General features: G+C 50.5%; 1 protein-coding gene across 3 annotated transcripts in view; it reads left to right on the plus strand.

The window, feature by feature from the left end:
- Window positions 1-21402, plus strand: part of MGLL (monoglyceride lipase) — a 95092-nt gene that overhangs the window by 29264 nt on the left and 44426 nt on the right. For all 3 annotated transcript variants that reach the window (XM_036419905.2, XM_045574621.1, XM_036419904.2), the window contains exon 3: window positions 10856-10962. In XM_036419905.2, coding sequence (XP_036275798.1) covers window positions 10856-10962 — 107 coding nt within the window. The remainder of the gene's footprint in view (window positions 1-10855; window positions 10963-21402) is intronic.

The raw sequence follows: 21402 nt of genomic DNA on the forward strand, positions 1-21402 counted from the left end.
ATATATATATAACCCATCTGGTACCCTACATAGTTGTTACAATATTAGCGACTATATTCCTTATGCTGCACTTTACATCCTCGGGACTGTTCTGTAATTACTGATTTGAGCTTCTGAATCCCTTCATCTTTTTCACCCAGCCCCCCAGACACCCTTCCATCTGGCCACCGTCAAAATGTTCTCTGCTTCTGTGAGCCTCTTTCTGTTCTTCTTCTTCATTTGTTTTTCAGATTCCATATATAAGTGAAAGAATATGCCATTTGTCTTTCTCTGTCTGGCATTTCACTCAGCACAAAACCTCATAGGTCCACCCATGTTGTTGCAGATGCAAGATTTCATTCTTTTTTTATGGCTGAGTTATATTCTATTATATATAGGCACCACTTCTTCTTTATGCATTCATCTATTGATGAGCACTTAGGTTGCTTCCATATCTTGGCTATTGTAAATAATGCTGTAATGAACACAAGGATGCCATATCTTTTCGAATGAGTGTTTTGGATTTCTTTGGATAAATACCCAGAAGTGGAATTGCTGGGTCCTTCTTTGTCTCTTGTTTTAGCCTTTGTTTTAAAGTCTGTTTTGTCTAGTATAATTATTGATAGCTCAGTTTTTATTTTCATGAAATATCTTTTTCACCCCTTTACTTTCAGTCTCTGTGTGTATTTTGATCTGAACTGATTCTCTTGTAGACAGCATATATAAGGGTCTTGTTTTCTTATCCATTCAGTCACTGATGTCTTTTGATTGGAGCATTTAATCCATTTGCATTTAAAGTAATTATTAATAGATATGTATTTATTACCGTTTCACTTTAATTTTTTTAAATGTATTTTATTGATTTCATGGAGGAAGGGAGAGGGAGAGAGAGATAGAAACATCAATGGTGAGAATCATTGATCGGCTGCCTCCTGCATCCCCGTCCCTCCCCTGCCCTACCCCCTCACCCCACCAGGGATTGAGCCTGCAACCTGAGCATGTGCCTTTGATTGGAATCGAACCAGCTAGAACATTGCCATTTTATTATTCATGTGTGTTTTTTTTTTAATTTAATCATTTTCCCCCCTTTATCTATTTAAAGAAGACTCTTTAACATTTCATGTAATGATTTGGTAGTGATGAACTTCTTTAGCTTTTTCTTGTCTAGGAAGCTCTTTATTTGTCCTTCTATTCTAATGACACTTTTGCTCATAGTCTAATCTTGGTTGTAGGTACTTACTTTTCATCACTTTGAATTTTTCATGCCAATCCCTTCTGGTCTGTAAGTTTCTGTTGAGAAGTCAGCTGGCAGTGTAGGTAGTTCCCTTATAGATAACTAACAGATTTTTTTTCTTGCTGCTTTTAAGATTCTCTGTTTGTATTGAACCTTTATCATTTAAATTATGGTGTGTCTTGGTATTGGCCTCTTTTGGATTCATCTTGTTTGAGACATTCTGTGCTTGTATGTCTATCTTCTTCACCATTTTAGAGAACTTGTCCATCATTATATTTTAAAATAAGTTTTCAATTCCTTGATCTCTCTCTTTTCCTTCTGACATCTCCATGATGCAGATGTTGTTACACTTGATGTTGTTCCGGAGGCCCTGTAAATGATCCTCTTTTTAAATTATTATTCTTTTTTCTTTTTGCTGTTTTGATTTGGCATTTTCTTCTACCTTATCTTCCAATAGCTGATTTGATCCTCTTTTTGCTTCATCTAATCTACTATTGACTTCCTATAATGTATTCTTCATTTCTGACTCTTTTTTTTTAATGTTCCATCTTCATTTTTATGCTTTCTACTCTTTGTTAAAGTTCTTATTCAGTTCATCTATTCTTAGCAAACTTAAAACCAGTTTTTTGAAGTCTACATCTGGTAGATTGCTTGTCTCCATTTTGGTTAGTTCTTTTTCTGGATTTCCCCCTCCCCCCCCTCCTGTTTTTCATTTGAGACGTCTCTCCATTTTTACTACTTCCCTGTGTTTATTTCTATATATTAGATAGATCTGCTGTATCATCCCGTTTTAGTAGAGTGGCCTTCTATAGTAGATGTCTTGTAGGGTTCAAACTTGCCAGTCAGCCAAGCTGGGTGCTTCAGGGGCATCCTCATGCAGGCTGTGTGCACCCTCCTGTTGTAGTTGTGCTTTGACTGCTGTTGGCATGTCAGTGGGAGAGACTGACCCCAAGCCAACTGGTTGTGAGGACCTGCTATGAGTAGACAGGAGGAGCTGCTGTGCAGGGGCAGACATCGTGGAGCAAGAATTGCTGTAGGGGGATTGCTAGTGCCTGCCACTTGAGTGTGTCACTGGTAGAGATTGCTGAGTGGTACTCTGGCATGGTCTGAAGCTACCACTAGGTGCACCGGCTTTGGGGCCTCCCAGGAGGTGTGGACCAAGATTAGCCATCAACTCATCACTTCCTGAGGCTACCTGGTATGAACTAGAAAGCAATCTGCAGATGACTGCTACTTGTGCTGGGCTTAGAGGTGCCTGGGAGACCTAAACTACAAACTAAAGCTGGCTGTTGCTAGTGCTAGACTTGGGACCACTTAGTAATACATACAGGGTATGCTGAGGCCAGATCCTGCTTGTCTGGAGGTTGTGAGCCTTTGAGAGATTTTAAAGAAGTCCAAAGCATGAACCAAGACAGGCCATTTGTATGGAAAAACCACTGGAAGCAGCTTGGCACTTGGATGAGCCTGCAAGGGCCAGATTTCGGGGATTCACCATGTGGAGTTGATGGAGACTCAAATATAGTGCCTGCCTGCACTTCTGTCTGGGTGAAAGCCACCCCTCCAGACCTCCTGTATGCCATGGTCTTTCAAGCTGCTGCTCAAGCATTGGTGCTCAGAGGAAGTAAGTCTATACACAGGCCCTTTAAGAGGAGCTTCCTGGGACTCTAGCAGCTCTCCATCTCACTCAGCCACAATCCCTGCTGGTTTTCATAGCCTGAAGTTATGGGGACTTCTCTTCCTAGCACTGGAACCCTGATGTGGGGCTTTGACCCTTTGCTCCTCAAGGGGAACCACCCCAACTGAAATAATTCTCCTGATTTTAACCACCACACATTGGTATTGGGACCAGCCCCTTTCACATCTCCATCCCTCCTACCAATCTCAATGCGGCTTCTTTTGTATATCCTTAGATATAGGACTTCTGTTCAGCTAGATTTCAGGTAGTTCTCAATGATGGTTGCTCTGTAGTTTAATTGTAATTTTGATCTGATTATGGGAGGAGGCAAGTACCACATTTGCCTACTCTGCCATCTTGACTGGAAGCCCTGATGATTTTAAAGTCATAAAATCTGGCAGCAGGAGTTCAGCGGATATGGATAATGTGGTGGGCCCTGCACTGCCTGAGTGGAGTGCCTTGGAAATAACCAAGAGATACCAGCATATCCAGTTCCCAGAGGAGGCAGGCAGACTCCCTCCCCCCATCTTCATTTGAGGACATTATCAAAGTAAGGGGACTGGCTGGATCAGACGCCCCCACTCTACCGCCTGAGCTACTGCCTAGGGGTAGGAACATCCACTGTGTCCCTCTGATCATTTGTTTCCCCCAACAAACCCTGTTTTCCAAACTCTTCCTGGTAAGATGAACAGAACATTTTTTTCAGTAGGGCATCCAGTTCTCCCTTTAATGAAGCCGGCATCGCTCAGAAAAAGGCAGGCAGGAAGGAGGCTAACATTCTCTACTCAGTGCCTGGCCATGTTAAGTGCTCATTTAATTCTCCTGATGGTCTGGTGAGGGAGGCATTGTGATCCCCACATCTATCTAGATGTGCAGATAGAGTGGGGAGTGGGTCCCAGCAAGTCCAAAGTCCTGTGGGAACCAGGTGGGGGCCCCTTTGATGGAGGTGAATTCTTTTTCTCCCAGCACCGGTTTCCATCTTTCAAGGCACTGGTGGGCTGCTGGCTGGTTTCCTGCCCACCCTTTCAGGGGTCCTTGCACCCTGTGGGTCTATGAATGGGCCTTACCATTCGAGGGGTCAGCAAGGCAGAGCAGATGACTGGGAAGGCAGGGGCCTCAACCTTGGCCTACAGAGCCCGTTAGCTGTATGTATTTTTACATTCCTTCCTTCATTTCATGCCAAAACTCCAGTGAAGTTGGTGCCAGGTACAGAAATCAAGGCCCATAGAAATCCAGGAACCAGATCATGGGAGGGCTGGAGCCTGAACCCAGGCCCCCAGACTGCATGTGGGCCACCTGTGCCACCAGAGAAAAGTGGACAGTTACAGAGTGCTTTCTCTATGCCAGGCAAGACCCCGAGTACACATCTTCTCGTTTACTCCATATTGCCCTCCGCAGCAGGTGTTGTTCAGATTATCTCCATCTTGCAAGTGAGCAGACTGAGACCCAGAAAGGATTGTCACTTCAACAGTAAATCAGTAGTGTCATAAAAGGAGAATTGACTGTTTGGTTGAAGGGAAATTCCACTTTATCGCACTTGGGCATGAATAAGCAGGCCCCGTATAGACTCTGAGGAATTCTGCAGCGTTTTCATTTAAACTTTAAAGGGATGCATATGCTTAATGGGAGCTGCCCTGCCTCCCAGGGCTGGATGCCAGGCAGGCCATCTGCTCCTGGGGCCAGGCCTCCCCCTCTGATAGTCCCTGCCTTCTCCCAGAGCAACTGGCTCCTAATAGGCTGCAGCCATTAAACACGGCCCCGGAATAAGATCTTCACTAGCCTTTCCTGCAACCTAATTTCTGCCGCTGTGGGTATTGCCGCGTCTGCATAAATACTCTGTTCATTTTCTGCTACTGCTGTTGATCGAGGTTGCAGAATGCCAGGGGAGGAACAGTAGGATGCCCTGGCCGTGCAGGTTTCCTGCTCCTCTGTCCACAGCAGCCAGAGGGCCTCCAAAAACCAGACCAGGTCACTCCCATGGTCCGCACCACCCTCTGTGCGGAGAGCACCTCCTCCCAGCTTCTTGCTGCCTCCAGGGCCCCGCAGGCTCTGGCGGCCTCACCTCTCAGAGGTTGTCTAAGGCACCTCTGCCTCCCAGCAGCCTCCCGGGTATCACACCCTTTGTTCTGTGCCTGGGAGGGGTGCACCTGCATTGCCCTGGGCGGGACCCTAAACCCAGACTGCTCTCCTTCCCACCCATAGCTGTCTCTCTCAGCCTCCAGTTCTCAGCTGTAACACTTCAAGGTCTTCCCAGTCCCAGTAAAGCCCCCTGTGGTGTCCTCTCTTAGTCTTCATGGCAGTGCTCACAATACACACACCGTTGTGTACTTTTTTCTGAGTACCTGTCTTTCCTAGGAGACTGTCAGCTGTGTGCGGGTGGGGACAAAGCTGTTGACCCATCTCTGTGTCCCCTGAACTTGGCATGTGATAAGCTTTGAGACGGTATTTCTGGACAGTCTCAATCCAAGGGCCTTTGTCACCGCCATGCTGTCACTGCAGGTCAGAGCGGCCAATGATTTGCTCAGGGCCACGTGTGGTGGCACTGAGAATCGAACCATCCACCTGGCCTGTGCTCTCTGTTCACAGCCTCCCAGCATCTGTGCTTTTATTATTATCTAAGTTTTTTTATGCTGTCTGTTTTCAGAGCATAAATATCACCATGATGTCCGTGGAGCCCTAAGTGGGGGCCAGCATCCAGCATGATTGTGGAAGCTCCACAGAAAGCCTTGCTAGGGGCTTTCCCTTTCCCCAAAGACACAAGACATAGAGACACAGAGCTCAGGATGTGGCTGGCTGTGATGGCGACCAGGGGAGGAGCTGGAACATGCTGGGACTAGGGTGGGCCTGAGGGACTGCTGGTCAGGTTTAGACACAGATGGGCTTAAGCAGATGGTGGCTCCACCTACAGCAGGTGTGTGGGGAGAGAGACAGGGAGGTCTGACAAGGGGAGGGCATGTCCAGGCCGGTAGGTGGCAAAGTGATGGAAAATCCTGGTGCCACCCTGCTTCCCAAGGCCCTTTCCCCAGGGCATGAGCATCAACCTGGGAGACTACAGCGGGCAGAGGGGCCACACAGACACCCAACAAATCTTTACGAAGCTTCTACTATGCGCCAGCATTTCCCCCAACTGAGAATACAGTTGTAAATGAGAGTGAAGAGATCTCTGACCTCACAGAACACAATCTAGGAGGCAAATTAAAACAGCACTGGATACATACCTTTAGAACAGCTGTCGCCAGCCGGTGTCTGTGGACCACTGGTGGTCTGTGAGGTCCAAAAGGTTGGCGACTGCTGCTATAGACAGTGGCATGTACTGAAAAGACTGCTTCAGCTGAAGTGGTCAGAAGAGGCCTGAGATTCAGTGATGGTCAAAGCCAGCATACAAAAATGGGGTTGGGAGCGGAGATCCCCAGTAGAAGCCCCTACAGATGGGAAAGGGCTTGCCAACCCAGGCTGAAGCAGCTTGGACAGGCTTTTGGGAGCCTTTTTGGGAGCGCACACTTCTCAAATCCAGATTCAGTGACGGCACAGCAATAGCTTGAAATCAGCCATCATGAGAACATTTACACCATGGAAATAGGCAAACACTACAAATGGGGATCATGTCCTTCCCACATCTTAAATACTTAGCACATCCCGGTTGGCATATCTGAGCATCAGCAAGGAGCCCAAAGCAGGGGGAGGAGGACATTGTCCCAGAGCTTCAGGCTGTGCTTTGTGGCAGCAGACAAAATGTCTCTGAAGGGTTTCAAGCAGAGAGGTGACATGATTTGATTTTCACTTGGCCAAACAGATTCTACAAAACAAAACCTCATGTAGATAGGAGGAAGGGAGATTAATTTATCAGAATTGGGAGCCAGGCAAGAGATGAATCCAGTAACTCAGGAGAACTGCCCCCCACCCCCACCCCCTAACAGCAGCAGCAGCAGAAGACCAGAAAGAGGCCAGTGGTAAGGGTGTGTGTCGGGAGATGCCTGACCTGGGTCTGGAGGGGAAAGGGGTCTGAGCCTGCAGGTGCTGCCAGGCCTGTGCAGAGAAGGGGGCTGAAGCCTCTGCTCCTGCAGTGGGATGGCCATGTCACTCTATTTCATTTCCCAAGGGATGGCAGCGGCAAACTGCAGAGGCCTCTGCCAGTCTACAGGTAGAACCCCCGGTTTACCCAGTTTGTCCCTTAGATAAGTGGTTCAAAGTGGCTATAAGTCTCCATACCAACATGGATTCATTCTTGCCACTGGCAAGTTCCATGTGGCATCTGAGCAGCATCGTCACCCAAGTTACATATGGCGACGCAAGCAGGTGCCTCTCGGCCTGGCCAGCATCAGCCTGAAGGGTCACAGGCTCCACTCCTGGCTCCAGTCAGGGTGCATGCAGGAGGCAACCAACGGATGAGTCTCTCTCACATCGATGTTTCTCTCTGTCTCCCTCCCTTCCACTTCTCTAAAAATCAATGGGAACATATCCTCAGGTGATGATTAACAGAAAACAAAACAAAACAAAACAAAAAAGAAAAGCAGGTGCTTCTCCACATCAACTGCACATGCTGGGGACCGGCATGGCTCAGTGGTTGAGCATCGACCTATGAACAGGGAGGTCCTGGCTCGATTCCCGGGTTGTGGGCTGGGGAACTTTCCCACCCCAGGCCCACTAAGCCCAGGGGCTCTTCTGACGGTAGGACTCAGCCCCAGCCTGTTACAGAGCTCTCTGGGTGATTTCAAGGTCTGGCCCACGTTGAGAACCACTGGATCAGAAGGATTTCTGTAGAGTAGGGGTGTTGAACTCAATCAGAGAAGGGGCCAAAATCTAAAATCCAGCCTAAATCGCGAGCCAAATGGTTTACTGAACAGTCATAAACTGTCATTGTGATGGAAACGCAGCGGAGTGCAGTGATGACAGCGCGGTGCGGGCCACATTGCAAGGCCTGGCGGGAGGGATTTGGCCCGCGGGCCTTGTGTTTGACACATGTGCTGTAGAGTAAGAGGCCAAGTGTTTCCCCATGTCTTGCCTAGGGGATGGACTCTATTGGCAGGCAATTTCTGGCACGATGTCAATGCCTGGCGCTATTTCATCGGACATTAAGTGAAACCCCAAACTTCTCCTCCACGTTGGACCCTGATGGTATTGAGAGGCCAACTTTTGCATGACTGACTTACCGGTAATCACTTGTCTGTTTGCATTAACTGTGAGCTCCGCTAATGCAGCAGCTGTTGCAATTCCCAAAGGTTTTAACGTGCCGAGCCTCCCCTTCCGGAGGTGCAGCCCTTTTGCGGGTGGGCGACAATGACTAGGTTCCAGCCCACGCTCTCTGTGCTCTTAGTCGCTGAGAGGACTCCCATCGGCCCATCTCAGAAGTGTCAAGGGGTCAGGTATAACCAGGCGGCTGGGCATCCCATGGAGCAATGAAGAGGGGTGAAATATTTCTCTTGCATCTTTGGGAAAAGAGCAGGGAGGACAGATGTCAAAGGAAAGTGAGGTTAACGCCGTACGTTGTGCTCTGCGCAAAGAACAAAGCATGTAGCGTGGTGGAACAAAGCCCCTCACACCCTGGCAGCAAGAAACACAGGCTGCCTGGCCGGCATGGCTCAGTGGTTGAATGTCGAGGTCACGGTTCGATTCCCAGTCAGGGCACATGCCTGGGTTGTAGACTCGATCCGCAGTGTGGGGCTGCAGGAGGCAGGCAGTCAATAATTCTCACTCATCATTGATGTTTCTATTTCTCTCTCCCTCTCCCTTCCTCTCTGAAAGGAATAAAAAATTTTTTTAAAGAAAGAACACAGGCTTTTGAAAAAAAAAAAAAAGTGTTTATTCACACAACACAGATTCTCTGGTTCCTGCTCAGTGCCACTCGACTGGAGTACTGTTCTGAGATTTGTCACTCTGACCTCTTGAGCTGCCCGCAGTGTAGAGGACACGAGTCAGTAAGTGGCCAATGGTGCTGTGCAGTGAGGGTCCAGTGCAGGTCAGGACAGTCCAAGGGACGGAGGCCCCCCCAGGGGGGGATGGAGGAGAGGCCCTTCTGAGGCGACGCTTGTCTGAGACCTGAGCCTGAGCAGCAGCCCTGGGAGAGCTGGCAGAGGGCACTCCAGGGAGAAGGGTTGGCAAAGCCACGCCTGAGCTGGAAAAGCCGGGTGCTGCTGAAGAAAGGTGGGGAGCCCTCCTGAGGACAGGGTGGTGAGCCGGGAAGGTGGCCAGAGGAGGGCGGGGCAGGCAAAGGACAAGGTGACTTGTATTGAGCCCACTGGCGGCCTGAAAGCTGGTGCCGATATGCTCCGATCTACTGTCACCAACTTGCCACGTGACTTGGGCAATTACCCTCTCAGATTTCCACTCTCAACTGCGAAGAAGATAAAGCATGAGGTGATTTTAAGGATTAGAACTCTTGTATGTGAAGTTAACAGAGGAATGGACAAGTAGTAAATGCTCAATAAAATGGCAGCTACTGTCCTCCTCCTCCTCCTCCTCCTTCTCTTCCTCCTTCTCTTCCTTCCATCTCACGTGCACAAACTGAATGGGTGTGTATCACAGCAGCCACTCCTTGCTTGAGAGGACTCTAACCTGTCATGGGTTATATGTGAAGACTGAGTGTTGACAGTTGTGTATTTAAGAATCTAAATCCCCTCTCGTTAAACTCCACCGCTGCTGGGCTGATGCCAGCCCATGTAAACGCTGGGGTGAGCCGTGTGCTGCGGGCACTGTTGTTTGTGTCCCAGGGTGCTCATGCCTCTTTGAAGGCTTTCCTGGGTGACAAAGACCCCAGCCAAGCTCTGCTTCTAGCTCCAAAGGCTTCCACTGCACAGATCTTAGGTGCAAACTATAGCTGTTCATTTTAAAACCTCACAACCTTTGTCATTCATCCACCCATTCAGCATTTGCAGAGTGCCCACCATGAGCTCAAAACGAGGCTAGAAATGAAAGAAAAATAAGGGAAAATGTCCTCAAGAAGGTTGTAACTGGTGGTGGAGGTAGATAGAAGGCAGCTGTCACCACTCCTGTGACAGAGGGATTCCAGAGGCCAGAGCAGAGACGTGAGACGGCCTTTTGGAGGTCGTAAAATAACTCTCAGAGGGGAACCTTAGGGCTCAGGCTAGAAGGAAGGGGAGGAGATTGCCAGACGGAGAAAGAGGGAGGGAAATAAAAGGTGCGCACATACTACAAATGCCAGCAGCCTGGGGAAGAATGAATGTGGAAGTACAATCATTCCACACAAAAATGAATGGAAAAAGCTGGATGGATTCTTCTCGTTGCTAGTGACAGGCAATCCAGGGCCCTCAACAACAACAAAAGGCAGGACTGGGGAGAATGCTGGCTTCTTGTCCAGCTGATTCAGGGCTCAAATACCACAGGACTTGGTGGCCCTCCTTTACATGGTTCTCTTCTGTTGGGTCAACTCATAGAATGACGGGGGCCATTCTAGCCCACAGGCCAAGGCTGCAGGCTAGTGGGAAAATGCAAATGCCTCTCCCGACCATCTCAGGTCAAAGCTCTGGGATCGGCTCTGATTGGACCCAGCCAGCTCGGCTTGAGCCACATGCCTGTGCCTGAGCCAGTCACTGTGGCCTGATCACGGAGCACCCTGATTGGCTTAGGGCTGGCCCACCTGGGAGGCGTGGCCAGGGAGGAATCCAGCACCGATGGAGGGCCTGCCATGTACCAAGCTCTGTCTGGCATGTTGACATCATTTAGCACCTGCAGCCCTCACCATCCCTCTCCAGAGGAGGAGACTGTTATTACTCGTTTATGGTGAAGAAATGAAGCTTTAAGAATGGGTACTTCGCTTGAGAGCTCACGGGATCTGGACTCCATTCTGTGGGACCCCGATCAGCGTTCTAAGAGCAATCCCCTCTCACTCACTGATGCTTGTAGTCTGCCATCTGGTCTGTGACTTGTGATGTCATGAACACTCTGGACTGCTTGGCTGCAGCCTCACGACCTACCGCCTTCCTGACCCAGCTCCCCTCTCTCCCCTGCAGGGGCCTCGTCTTTGTGTCCCATGGAGCCGGGGAGCACTGTGGCCGCTACGATGAGCTGGCTCAGATGCTGGTGGGACTGCAACTGCTGGTGTTCGCCCATGACCATGGTGAGTAGCCCCAGGGCCACGGGGCCCAGGGCCCACGGTTCTGGCCAGTGCCTGACAGTTTGGAGGTATAGGAAGGTCTAGCCTACTTTATTTCCGTCCTTCGTCCTCCTCAACTATTCTCTTCTGGTTCCTAAAGTGAAACTTGGAAAGTATATCCTCCATGGGATGTTTCTAAGTTAAAAAGAAAAAGGAAAAAATGCATAGTATCTAAACGAAAAGCATGTCTGAGCAGCGGTTTCTGTTGAGTTTGGAATTGAATGGAGGCTACTTAGGAAACTCCACTGAAAAACCAAAGTGAAAATATGTTTATATAAGAACTAGCCCCAGGCCAAGTAATCCTCTTACACTTATAGAGCGCTTTCCGTACGAAATGAGCCCGGGTTGTCTCCCCGGGGACTTCAAATGGATGTGGTGCGTCAGTGCCAGTGCCGTTTAAACTCTGTTTTAACCACAAGAGCTTTAGAAAGCATTTCAAACCAGGAGAACAGTAAGTCTTGAAAGACCATATTGGTCACAAGAAAACCCCAAACACACACACACACACACACACACACATCTCCACGCTGAGTCTTTGCTTCTTTGTCCTATAACAGAACCCACAATAACCATTAACATGTATTGTTCATTGACTAAGGCAGTATGTAGTCCCTTAATTATCTCTGTGACATTCTCCATGGCTGGGAAGGCTCCCAATAGAGATCTTCCTTTGCCCAGCAGCCCTTAAAAAGGAGCATTGTCATCCCGCCCTCCTGTGCCTTGTCAGCAGCATGTTGCTGGACCCTTCACCCCAGACGGCACAAGGGCTCAGACGCAAGCATACCTGGGTCCAAGTCCCCACCGGACTGTGATTCCAAGCCTTGCTGTCTTAGAGACCTTGGTTAGCCATTGCAAGCCTTCAGTTTCTCATCCACCAAATGGGCAAGATAGGCCTATCACACAGAAAAAGCTGTGGTGAGATAATGCATGGAGAGGGCTCAGCCGAGCGGGGTGCCTTCTTCCCCTTTACTCTGTTCTCTCTGAGACCCCCTCTAGCCACAATGCAGACCAGCTGGTGTTCTTTGTATCCAAATGGGGTACTCCAAGGCGCTTAGCAGGCCCAGCTAAGCTGAGGCTGGGAGTCAGGGGTGCTACTCAGAGCTGGGTCATCTGTCAGGCCTGCAGAGGTTGCTGTGAAACTAGAATGAACCAATAGATACGGCTGCTAACAAGGGTTCTGTTGCTGGTTTCTCTAACACAATTTGTAGAAAAACAGGTTTCTATAAATCTGGTGCTAACTGGATTTTAAGTTAAATCTTGTTTAATTAATTTACAATCTAATTTTATTGTTTAGACCGGGATCTCGAGACGCTCCCATTATGTCAGTCTGGCTGTGTCTCTCAGTGTGCCTGGCAGATTGACACAGATTGCCCCTCAGTATCTCATGTAACTGTGCTTTCCATTCTCACCTTAGAATTTTACAGGTTGACCTCATGGGCAGGAACAGCTTGCCAGAAATGAGAATGACGATTCCTGACATTTATTGAGTGCCAACTGCACACCAGGCTGTGTTCTAAGCATTTTCGTACATTATTTCTGATCTCTCATAACAATGAATATTACAGCCCCCTTTTAGAGGGGAGGATTCTGAGGCTGTGTAGCCCGGGGAGCCCATTGTCATTGCACCGACGCACACACACCAGTCCTGGCAGTTGGACTGTATGCAACAGAAACCCGCTGGCAGTAACTTAACAAATAAATTTCATGCTTCTCGAAGTCTGCAGGAGATGCTGAGACCGCCAGTATGCCATCAGCGCCCAGGGTTCCATCTGCAGTTCTACTCGGCTGTTCTCAGCTTGTGGCCTTCATGCCTAGGGATGCCATCTCCTCCTCCTGTTCTAAGCAGGAAGGAGACGCAGAAGCAGCACAGCGGAAAGGGCTGGGCTCATACGAGGAAAGCACATATTTCTTGCAGCTCCCGGGCATATTCCAGCTGCATTTCATTTGCCAGCACCGCACAGCATGGCTACCCCCACGCTGTAAGGGAGGCAGAGAAATCTAATTTGTTAAATGTGTATTTGCAGATGCAAACAAAACAAAAAGATTCTGTACGAAAGAAGTAGAAAATGCACATTGCTAGTAGCCATTTTGTCCTCTGCCACACCACACTCCAAGTTTATCATTTAAGAGGGCATTTCTCAACATTTCTTCTTTATATGCTGGTAACTTATTCCTTTATGGTGGAAGCAGCAAGCTCCTGGCAGACAAAGACTGTCTTACTGTGTCAGTGGTAGCTTCTCTCTCTACCCCCACCATCTTCTCATCTGCCGTGTGGGGCCCAGGACTGAGCAGAGAGTCGAGGCATCACCATTGGTTGTTGAATGAATGAAGGAGTTCGTGATCCAACATAGATCAGCCCAGAAATGTCTCAAATATCAGCAGTAAAGTAAGTGCCCACATTCACAGGGGATCAGGTCTTATCTTATGGAGAGGATCCCGCAGAATGGCCACCGGAACTTCGAGTCTGGTGGCCAAGGCTGGGGCAGGGGTAGCAGTCAGGTGGAGCTAGACAATGATGTGGAGAGAGAGAGGCTGGAGCAGAGGTGGGGCACAGCACCTCAGAGATACAGGGCTTTCCCAATGCCAAGAGGGACTTGTTGGGTGAGTAGGTGCTTGCTAGAAGAAGAAAGGGTGTGTGTGGAGAAGAGGCAGCGATCCCTGAGAACTCTGATTCTCACACTGGCCGCCCATTGAAAGTACAGAGGATTCCTGAAGAACACTGGTGCCTGGGGGCCCTCTCTCCTCAGCGATGGATTTCATGGGTTTTTGGTGTGGCCGGAACATCGAGGCTTTGGAAATCACCGGAGACTGAGAACCACGATTCTAGGCAGAAGAGGCCAGAGATTGAAAAGCTGGATATACAGATCACATGCTTATTGAAAAGCTGGATATACCAGGTCACATGCTTATGCCCTATTCAGGTAGAAATCCCCACACGAGGGTTAGGCAGACCCTGAGGTTTAGGAACAGAAACCGAGGACAGCCCCTGCTGGCGAAGTCGGGGCCCCGTGGTAAGTCCCTTTGGACACGTGGAGCTTGTGGAGGAGTTTATGCCGGGAGAGAGGGTGGCTGCTGGACGCAGCGAGGGCCACCAGGGGTCTTTTGGAACCATCAGGAGACGGGATCCAGGGCAGGGCCCAGCGAGGAAGAGGCACAAAGCAGAAGTGGGGCTGCTGTGGCGACATCGGAACAGGTGGAAACCACAGAGGCCAGGATTTTCTGTGCCGTTCTAAATATAACCCGGGGGGTGGCTCTCGCAGCACCCAGCCCCCAGTCACCACCTGCTCATGGTGACTCACTGGAAACCCCTCGGCCTTCCTGGCAAGCAGATTCGGCAGGGCGACCCCGATAGAGGGGCGAAGGAGGCCATGTGGGTGGAGGGGCGGTGGGCGGCAGGCCCCGGTGACAAGGCTGCTGGCCAGATAGCCCCTCCCGGTGAGCAGCCTCCTAGCTGTGCAGCGGCCCACTTAAAACGACTGAACTTGGTCTGTCTATATTTACAAAGTATAAAAGAGTAACTGCCAACTGATTAACAGTGAATTAATTATTTGCAAATATTTGAGGGAAAGTGTTAAAGGGAGTTTATTTTGGGTTTTGTTGTTTTATGGCTTAGGTGCATTTCATTGGTTTTCTTTCAGAGATCTTTTAAAACTATGCTGGGGTGTGTGAGAAGAGGGGTTTCTGAGGGAATGTTTGTGGGTGGCAGGCATGCCTGAGTAACCTGGGAGGGGGCCTTCCCAGGCCAAAAAAGGGTATTCAGGGCACTCTGGGGAGAAACACATACACCATGTGTTTCCCGTGCAGGGACACAGGTTTGAGTCAAGGTACTTGCTGGGTCTGTTCTGAAGTAGACTGCCACTAGTTCCAGTAATATATTCTTTCGTTTGAAATGGTTGAAAATTATATTAACAATTTTTCTTGTCTTAGTAAATATGAGGATGAAAATCTTAGAGTGAGTAGCCCTTTTGATGCTTCAGAAGGCCCAAGTCCAGGACGGGGCAGGGGAGGGGGTGGGTGGTGAGGGAGTGAGCTCTCTGCAGGCGCCTCAGGCGTCAAGCCTGGGGTGTGCCTGGATCCATTTGGGTTTCTGTGGTTCCCTCCCTCGCCTCCCCATTCCTGCTTGATTCATAGTTAGGCAAACTTTCCCTCTTGGACATGACCCTCTAACATGAGGTTATTTGGTCACTTGCTTCTTTTTTTTAATAAAGCAGATACTTCCCCGAGCCTTAGTTTGATCATCTGTAAAATAAGGGTTAAAAAAATATAACAACAGCCAAAACCGGTTTGGCTCAGCGGTAGAGCATCAGTCTGCGGACTGAAAGGTCCCGGGTTCGATTCCGATCAAGGGCATGTACATTGGTTGCGGGCACATCCCCGGTAGGGGGTGTGCAAGAGCCAGCTGGTCGATGTTTCTCTCTCATCGACATTTCGAGCTCTCTATCCCTCTCTCCTCCTCTCTGTAAAAAATCAATAAAAAATATATTTAAAAAATATATATTAATATAACAACAAACTACAATAATAAGATTACCTTGTAGTTGTGGGACGGAGTGGGAGAAAGAAGGGTTCTCCTTGCTCCTGGAAGGCGTGTGGAAACCCACATGGCTGGGTGTCACCCCGGCCTGCCTGATACTCTTGGGCAAATTCGAAGGAGGCCAGGGTCACCACCGGCGTTTCTTGTGAAGAATCTGCATCAGGTGTAGTGTAGCTGTAGTCCACACTGGAAATGTACGGTTTGCCATCAGCAGATTCAGCATGTCGTATAGCAGATGCTACAGGAGAGCTTACTCCGTGTAGGGTTTGCACTGGGTGTGGAAATATGGAAATGATGCAGATGCAGGCGCTGCCTCCAAGAACCCAATACCACGAAGGGGACAGACATGCTTTAAAAGCACAGAGAGCAGGGGAGCTCATTCCAGGGCCCTGGCGGGCGTGTGCAGGGGTGAGAGTCTCCCTTGGGGAGTGAGCATCCAGAAAAATCTTCGGAGGACATGATACTTGTGACCTTGGACAAATCACCGCTCCACACTGAGCCTCAGTTTCCCTACCGGAGTCATAGAATCTACTTGCTGAGGATTATGTGAACGTGGCACCTGCTGGGCACATAGTAGGTGTTCAGTAAATACCTATGCTGCCCTCGTTTTTCCTTCGTTTCCATCTTTTCTGCAGCAGGTTGCTCATGCTTCCCATTTTATTTAACCCGATAGCGCTTCAGCCCATAGCGGGACCCCTCCTGCCCATGTCGCTGTCCCAGAAGCCACCTCTCTGCCAGCATCTTGGGGCTTCCCTCTGTTGACGTCTGGAGCAGCCACCCCTGGCTTCCTACCCACTGTTGATTTCATTTTTGCAAATATTTAGAAAATGACTGCTGTGAAGATACACTGAGCGTGCCGAGTGATTCACGTGTGACTCAGGCACGTTTGTCGTCCGAGTCCTGTCTCGTGCGTTCGTATTGGGGGCTTTGGAAGCCAAGCGGAGGCTCCCGGAATCCCAGAGCCGTCTTTTCTCTGGTCCAGACGTTTGCATACCAGTTCTCCAGCCTGGAAGGGAAAGGAATGGCACGCAGATGAGGCGGGCCATCTTGGGTTCTTCCCGACCCAGCTCTGCAGCCAGGAGGCCTGTGCTCTGCCTCTCTGTGAGGCCAATGGAGCGTCCTGAAACCCAGGGAGTCTGCTGCATGGCCAGCGGTTCCTTTTTTAAAATATATATTTTATTGATTTTTTTACAGAGAGGAAGAGAGAGGGATAGAGAGTTAGAAACATTGATGAGAGAGAAACATCGACTAGCTGCCTCCTGCACACCCCCCACTGGGGATGTACCCGCAACCAATGTACATGCCCTTGACTGGAATCAAACCCGGGACCCTTGAGTCCTCAGGCTGACACTCTATCTACTGAGCCAAACCGGTTAGGGCAGGCCAGAGGTTCTTAAAGGGAGTGTGCTCTCCCCAGTCCCTCCTCTATCCTGATCCTCTCTCCCTCTCTTTTCCTCTCTCTAAAAATTTTAAACATTTAAAAAATAAACAGTACACACCTGGCTTAGGTAACAATTACCTTGGATTATTATCCATCTGCAAAGATTGAATATTTTCCTGAAGACATTCAAGTCGGGTGGATGGGGCTCCTGTCCTCAGTCACTCTCGGAGACACACAGGGTTTCCCAGCACCCTCAGAGGCCAAGGGGAGGAGAATGACCTGGCACAGCTGCCCAGGTGAGAGGCAGGATCAGGAGCAACCGCCCGGGTGCGAGCCCCAGCTGCCCCACTCACCGCTGCAGAGGCAGGGCGAGGGCCTGACCCCAGGACTTGTGTTTCCTCCCCATGAGGTGGTGATGGGGTCAGGCACCTGGATGTGGAGGGCCTGTGGTCACCATCCGTAAAGCCCTTTGGACAAGACCTGGTCCAGGGGAGCATTTCAGCACATGGTGCCTCTTCTGATACGCACACTCCTAACCGAAGCTAAGGCCTGAGCATAATTATGGTCACGTTATTAGTCGCCCACAAGCTGGAAGCCGCCATCAGCCTTCCAGAAAGGCCTGTCTTCCCACTTCAGGGTGTGGGGGCAGGTGCTGGGTACGAGGTCCCGCCCACCATGGCAGGTTTGGGCCGGGACTACAGGTTCCCCCGGGGCTGCCTACATGTGGGGCTCCCAGGCTTGGAAATGGCTGCTGCTCTTGGTAAATGAACATTTGAAATAACTCTGGCTGCAGATGGACCATGAACAGAGCTGCTCACAGTTTTAAACAGGTAGAGCCGAGGCTGGCTGTGCTTCAGCATGTCCCCCAGAGAGTCTGCGTGGCTGTGGGGCCCACAGGGAACGCTCAGGCCTGGAATGGGGGTGGGAGGGAGAGGGAGAGTGCTGGGGGAGGAGCACCCTCTGTGTGTGAACTGGAGCCGTTTGGAAGTCCGAGCTGAAATAGCATGTGACCAGGAAATGTCTGCCCCACAGAGAACTAAAAATAAGTGACTGCGATGCTGCAGGAGCGCGGGAGGGGGGAGTGGGGCCTCCTCACGCCGGAGAAAGGAATCGCATTACAGCGGACAAGCTGCTTACAACCCTCGGGTGGCAATTTTGTTTTTATCTTTTTTATTGAGTTTATTGGGGTGACACACGTTAACAAAATTATACAGGTTCCAGGTGCACAATTCTACACACATCATCTGTACACTGTCCTTCCATCACCATGTGTCCCCCCCTTACCCTCCTCCACCTCCCCCGCAGCACCCCCGGCAATCGCCACGATGTTATCTGTATCTGTGAGTTTTTCTCTCTCTCTCTCGTGTGTCATATTTGCTCAACCCCTCCACCCCCACCCCACTCCCACCCAGCTCCCCAGCACCTCCCCGCAGCTGTCAGCCTGCTCTCTGAGTCTGTCACTGTTTTGCTTGTCAGTTTATTTTGTTCGTTAGACTCCACATGTGAGTGAGATCACCTGGTACTTGTCTTTCTCTGACTTGACTGGCTTATTTCACTGAGCATAATGCTCTCCTGGCCCCTCCATGCTGTCCAAAGGGTAAGATTTCCTTTTTTTTTTTTTTACAGCTTAGTAGTGTTCCATTGTAAATGTACCACCGCTTTTTTATCCCCTCGTCTGCTGATGGGCACTTGGGCTGCTTCCAAATATTGGCTGTTGTAAATAATGCTGGAGTGAACACAGGGGTGCATATAGTCTTTCAGATAAGTGTTTGGATAAATTCCTGGGTCATTATGCAGCTCCATTTATAATTTCTTGGGGAAACTCCATACTGTTCTCCACAGTGGCTGCACCAGTGCACGAGGGTTCCCTGTTCTCCTCGTCCTCACCAGCACTTGTTGTTTGTTGGTTTCTTGATGACAGCCATTCTGGCAGGAGTGGGGTGATATCTCCTGGTTTTAATTTGCATCTCTCTGATGATGAGTGACAGTGAGTATCTTTTCATGTCTGTTGGCTCTACTGGCTATTTTAACATGTACATGATACCAGTTTGGAAATCATAAGTCACGGCTATCCATGCGTGATGCACCCTTCCCGAGTGTTTCCACAGCCTTCGTTAACTTCTTTTCCGAAAGGCGCTGCCAAGGCAGACCGCATGACCGTCGCCTTCATTCCAGAGGAGAGGGCGTAGGCCAGGAGTGCAGGGCCGGGGTCAGAATCCCAGCTCACCGCCCTGCGAGCCCCTTTCCCAGAGCCTTGATTTCTCTTCTGTTGGTGGTAAAAGGAAAAACTGAAAGGCCACCGCGGAACGGGTTCCCAGCACAGTGAGGTCTCTGTGAGGCCGCGCATGCTTAGTGCTTCCCTGGACATTCAAGAATGAAGAACGCTGTGTTTGAAGGCCGGGCAAGTCTGAGCTGGGCCGGGCCGGACATGCAGGGACCAAGGCAGCCTGAGGTCTGTGTGCTGGACCCCCTGGGCCTGTCCCTCATCTGCAAACGATTCCTCCATCGTCAGCTGTTAGAGTGAGCAGCTTATTGCAACACGTGCAGACGGCACTTGGCACGGGGCATGAAGGCCGTGTGCAGTCTGCTTCAGGCCCTTCCACACGGTGTGGCTGCAGAAGCAGCCCCCGGGGGGCACCGTGAGGTCCTGCCTCTGTAAGCAGAGGCTGGGCAGCGGGTGGCACTGCCTGCTGGAGACGGAGGAGCCCTGGAGAGGCACCCACTCCCTCGCGGCCTCTCACCCCTGTCCTGAGCCGAGCCAGCACCCAGCACCCAGCACCCAGCGCTGTGGCTCTAACAGGATAGCCCGTGGGAGAAGCGGTGTGCCTCCAGAGAGCAGGAGCTCCCCAGGAACTGCCTCCCACACCCAGGGCTCTCACAGCACAGTCGGCCACCAGACACCCCCTGATGGGAAGCACCCTCAGAGCAGTGCCCGAGGCTGGCTGATCTCTGCATCCAGCCAGGACCTAGACAGTGTAGCTCACATGTGTCAAACACAAGGCCCGCGGGCCAAATCCCTCCCGCCAGGCCTTGCAATGTGGCCCGCACCGCGCTGTCATCACTGCACTCCGCTGTGTTTCCATCACAATGACAGTTTATAACTGTTCAGTAAACCATTCGGCCCGCGATTTAGGCTGGATTTTAGATTTTGGCCCCTTCTCTGATTGAGTTCGACACCCCTAGTGTAGCTGCTCAGTGGATGTCTGGTGAATGATGAGGCATTTGACAAAGAATGGTGGTTTCTCTGGGTTTTCTCCAGTTCAGACTATGAATCACGTCTGTGTGTGTATGAATTTGGCCTGGAGGAAGAACCCTGTTGAAGAAAATAAAATAATGTTTTTCCGCCTGGGGAAAACCCATCATTTCTGTGCTAGGAATTATTTCCGATGATCGCCTCCATTTAATCCTTTCAGCAATGTAACAAGGAGGGGTGGGGAGAGGGAGGGGGCCCAAGCTCAGAGATGCAGAGTGACTTCCCCGAAGCTGCACAGCCATCAGGATGGCAAGGCTCTGGTCAAATCCCCACACTCTTCCAACTCGCTAGCGTCTCCATTTCTGGAAAACTGCTTCGGGGTGGGGTGCAGCAGGCCGAGTCTGACCAGCAATGCCCCTTGCTGTGTGCCTCCCAACAGCTGGCTGGGAGCGCAGTCCCAGCATCATCGAATCGACAGACGTGCCAGAGCAGCTCCAGGATTTGCTGGGGACCTAGAGTCGGTTGGGGGTGCCAGCTGCATCGAGATGCTTGTAGCCCAGATATTAGGTGCCAGCTCCCCACACACCTAATGCCAAGCCTCTACTCAGAGGTGCTCGGCCTCCCAGAGGTGGCACCCAAGCCCAGCCAAGGGACAGACACAGCGCCAGGGCCGATTCCAGGGGTGGAACCCCGTCCTTTACCCAATTCCTCGGCTTCCCCACCGGCAGAGACAGTGCCGTGTGCCCCGTGCTAACCTCGCCCGGGAGCCTCACGGGGATCGGATCCCTGTTGTCAGGTCACGCCCAGCCCGAGGCAGGGGAGCTCAGGCTCCTGGCCTGGTCCGCTTCTCCTGGCTGCGTGGCCAGGACTAGTCCGTTTTCTCTGGTTAGCCTCAGTTTGCCCATCTGTCTGCTGGGCCCGAGGCTTCCCCTAGACACCTTATGTCAAAGAAAACCCAGTAAACTCTGTGCAAGAAACTTGGGCTCCCTCTGCTCTGCCTTTGTTTGAAAGGCTGTGCTCACTTCAAAGAGCCCCCTCTGTACCACTGACTTCCTTTCTTCCACGCAGAAAACCAAGTCTGCTAGGCAGGGGCCAGCTGCCTCCCCCCGGAGTGGAGGAGAGTGCTGGATCATTTAGCTCCACAATAGCCGTCATTTCTTTCACGGCTTATTGTGCACATGTCACCCGATTGTAAAATCTCTGAGGGCTTATTCAGTGGGAACTTCTTTTACCGAAAAAGCAGAGGAATCATGCTTCGTAAGTACTTCATCGGAAAGCCAGGGGACAGATTCCAAG

The sequence above is a fragment of the Pipistrellus kuhlii genome, unplaced genomic scaffold (genome assembly GCF_014108245.1).
Source record: "Pipistrellus kuhlii isolate mPipKuh1 unplaced genomic scaffold, mPipKuh1.p scaffold_m20_p_6, whole genome shotgun sequence".
Taxonomy (NCBI): Eukaryota; Metazoa; Chordata; class Mammalia; order Chiroptera; family Vespertilionidae; genus Pipistrellus; species Pipistrellus kuhlii.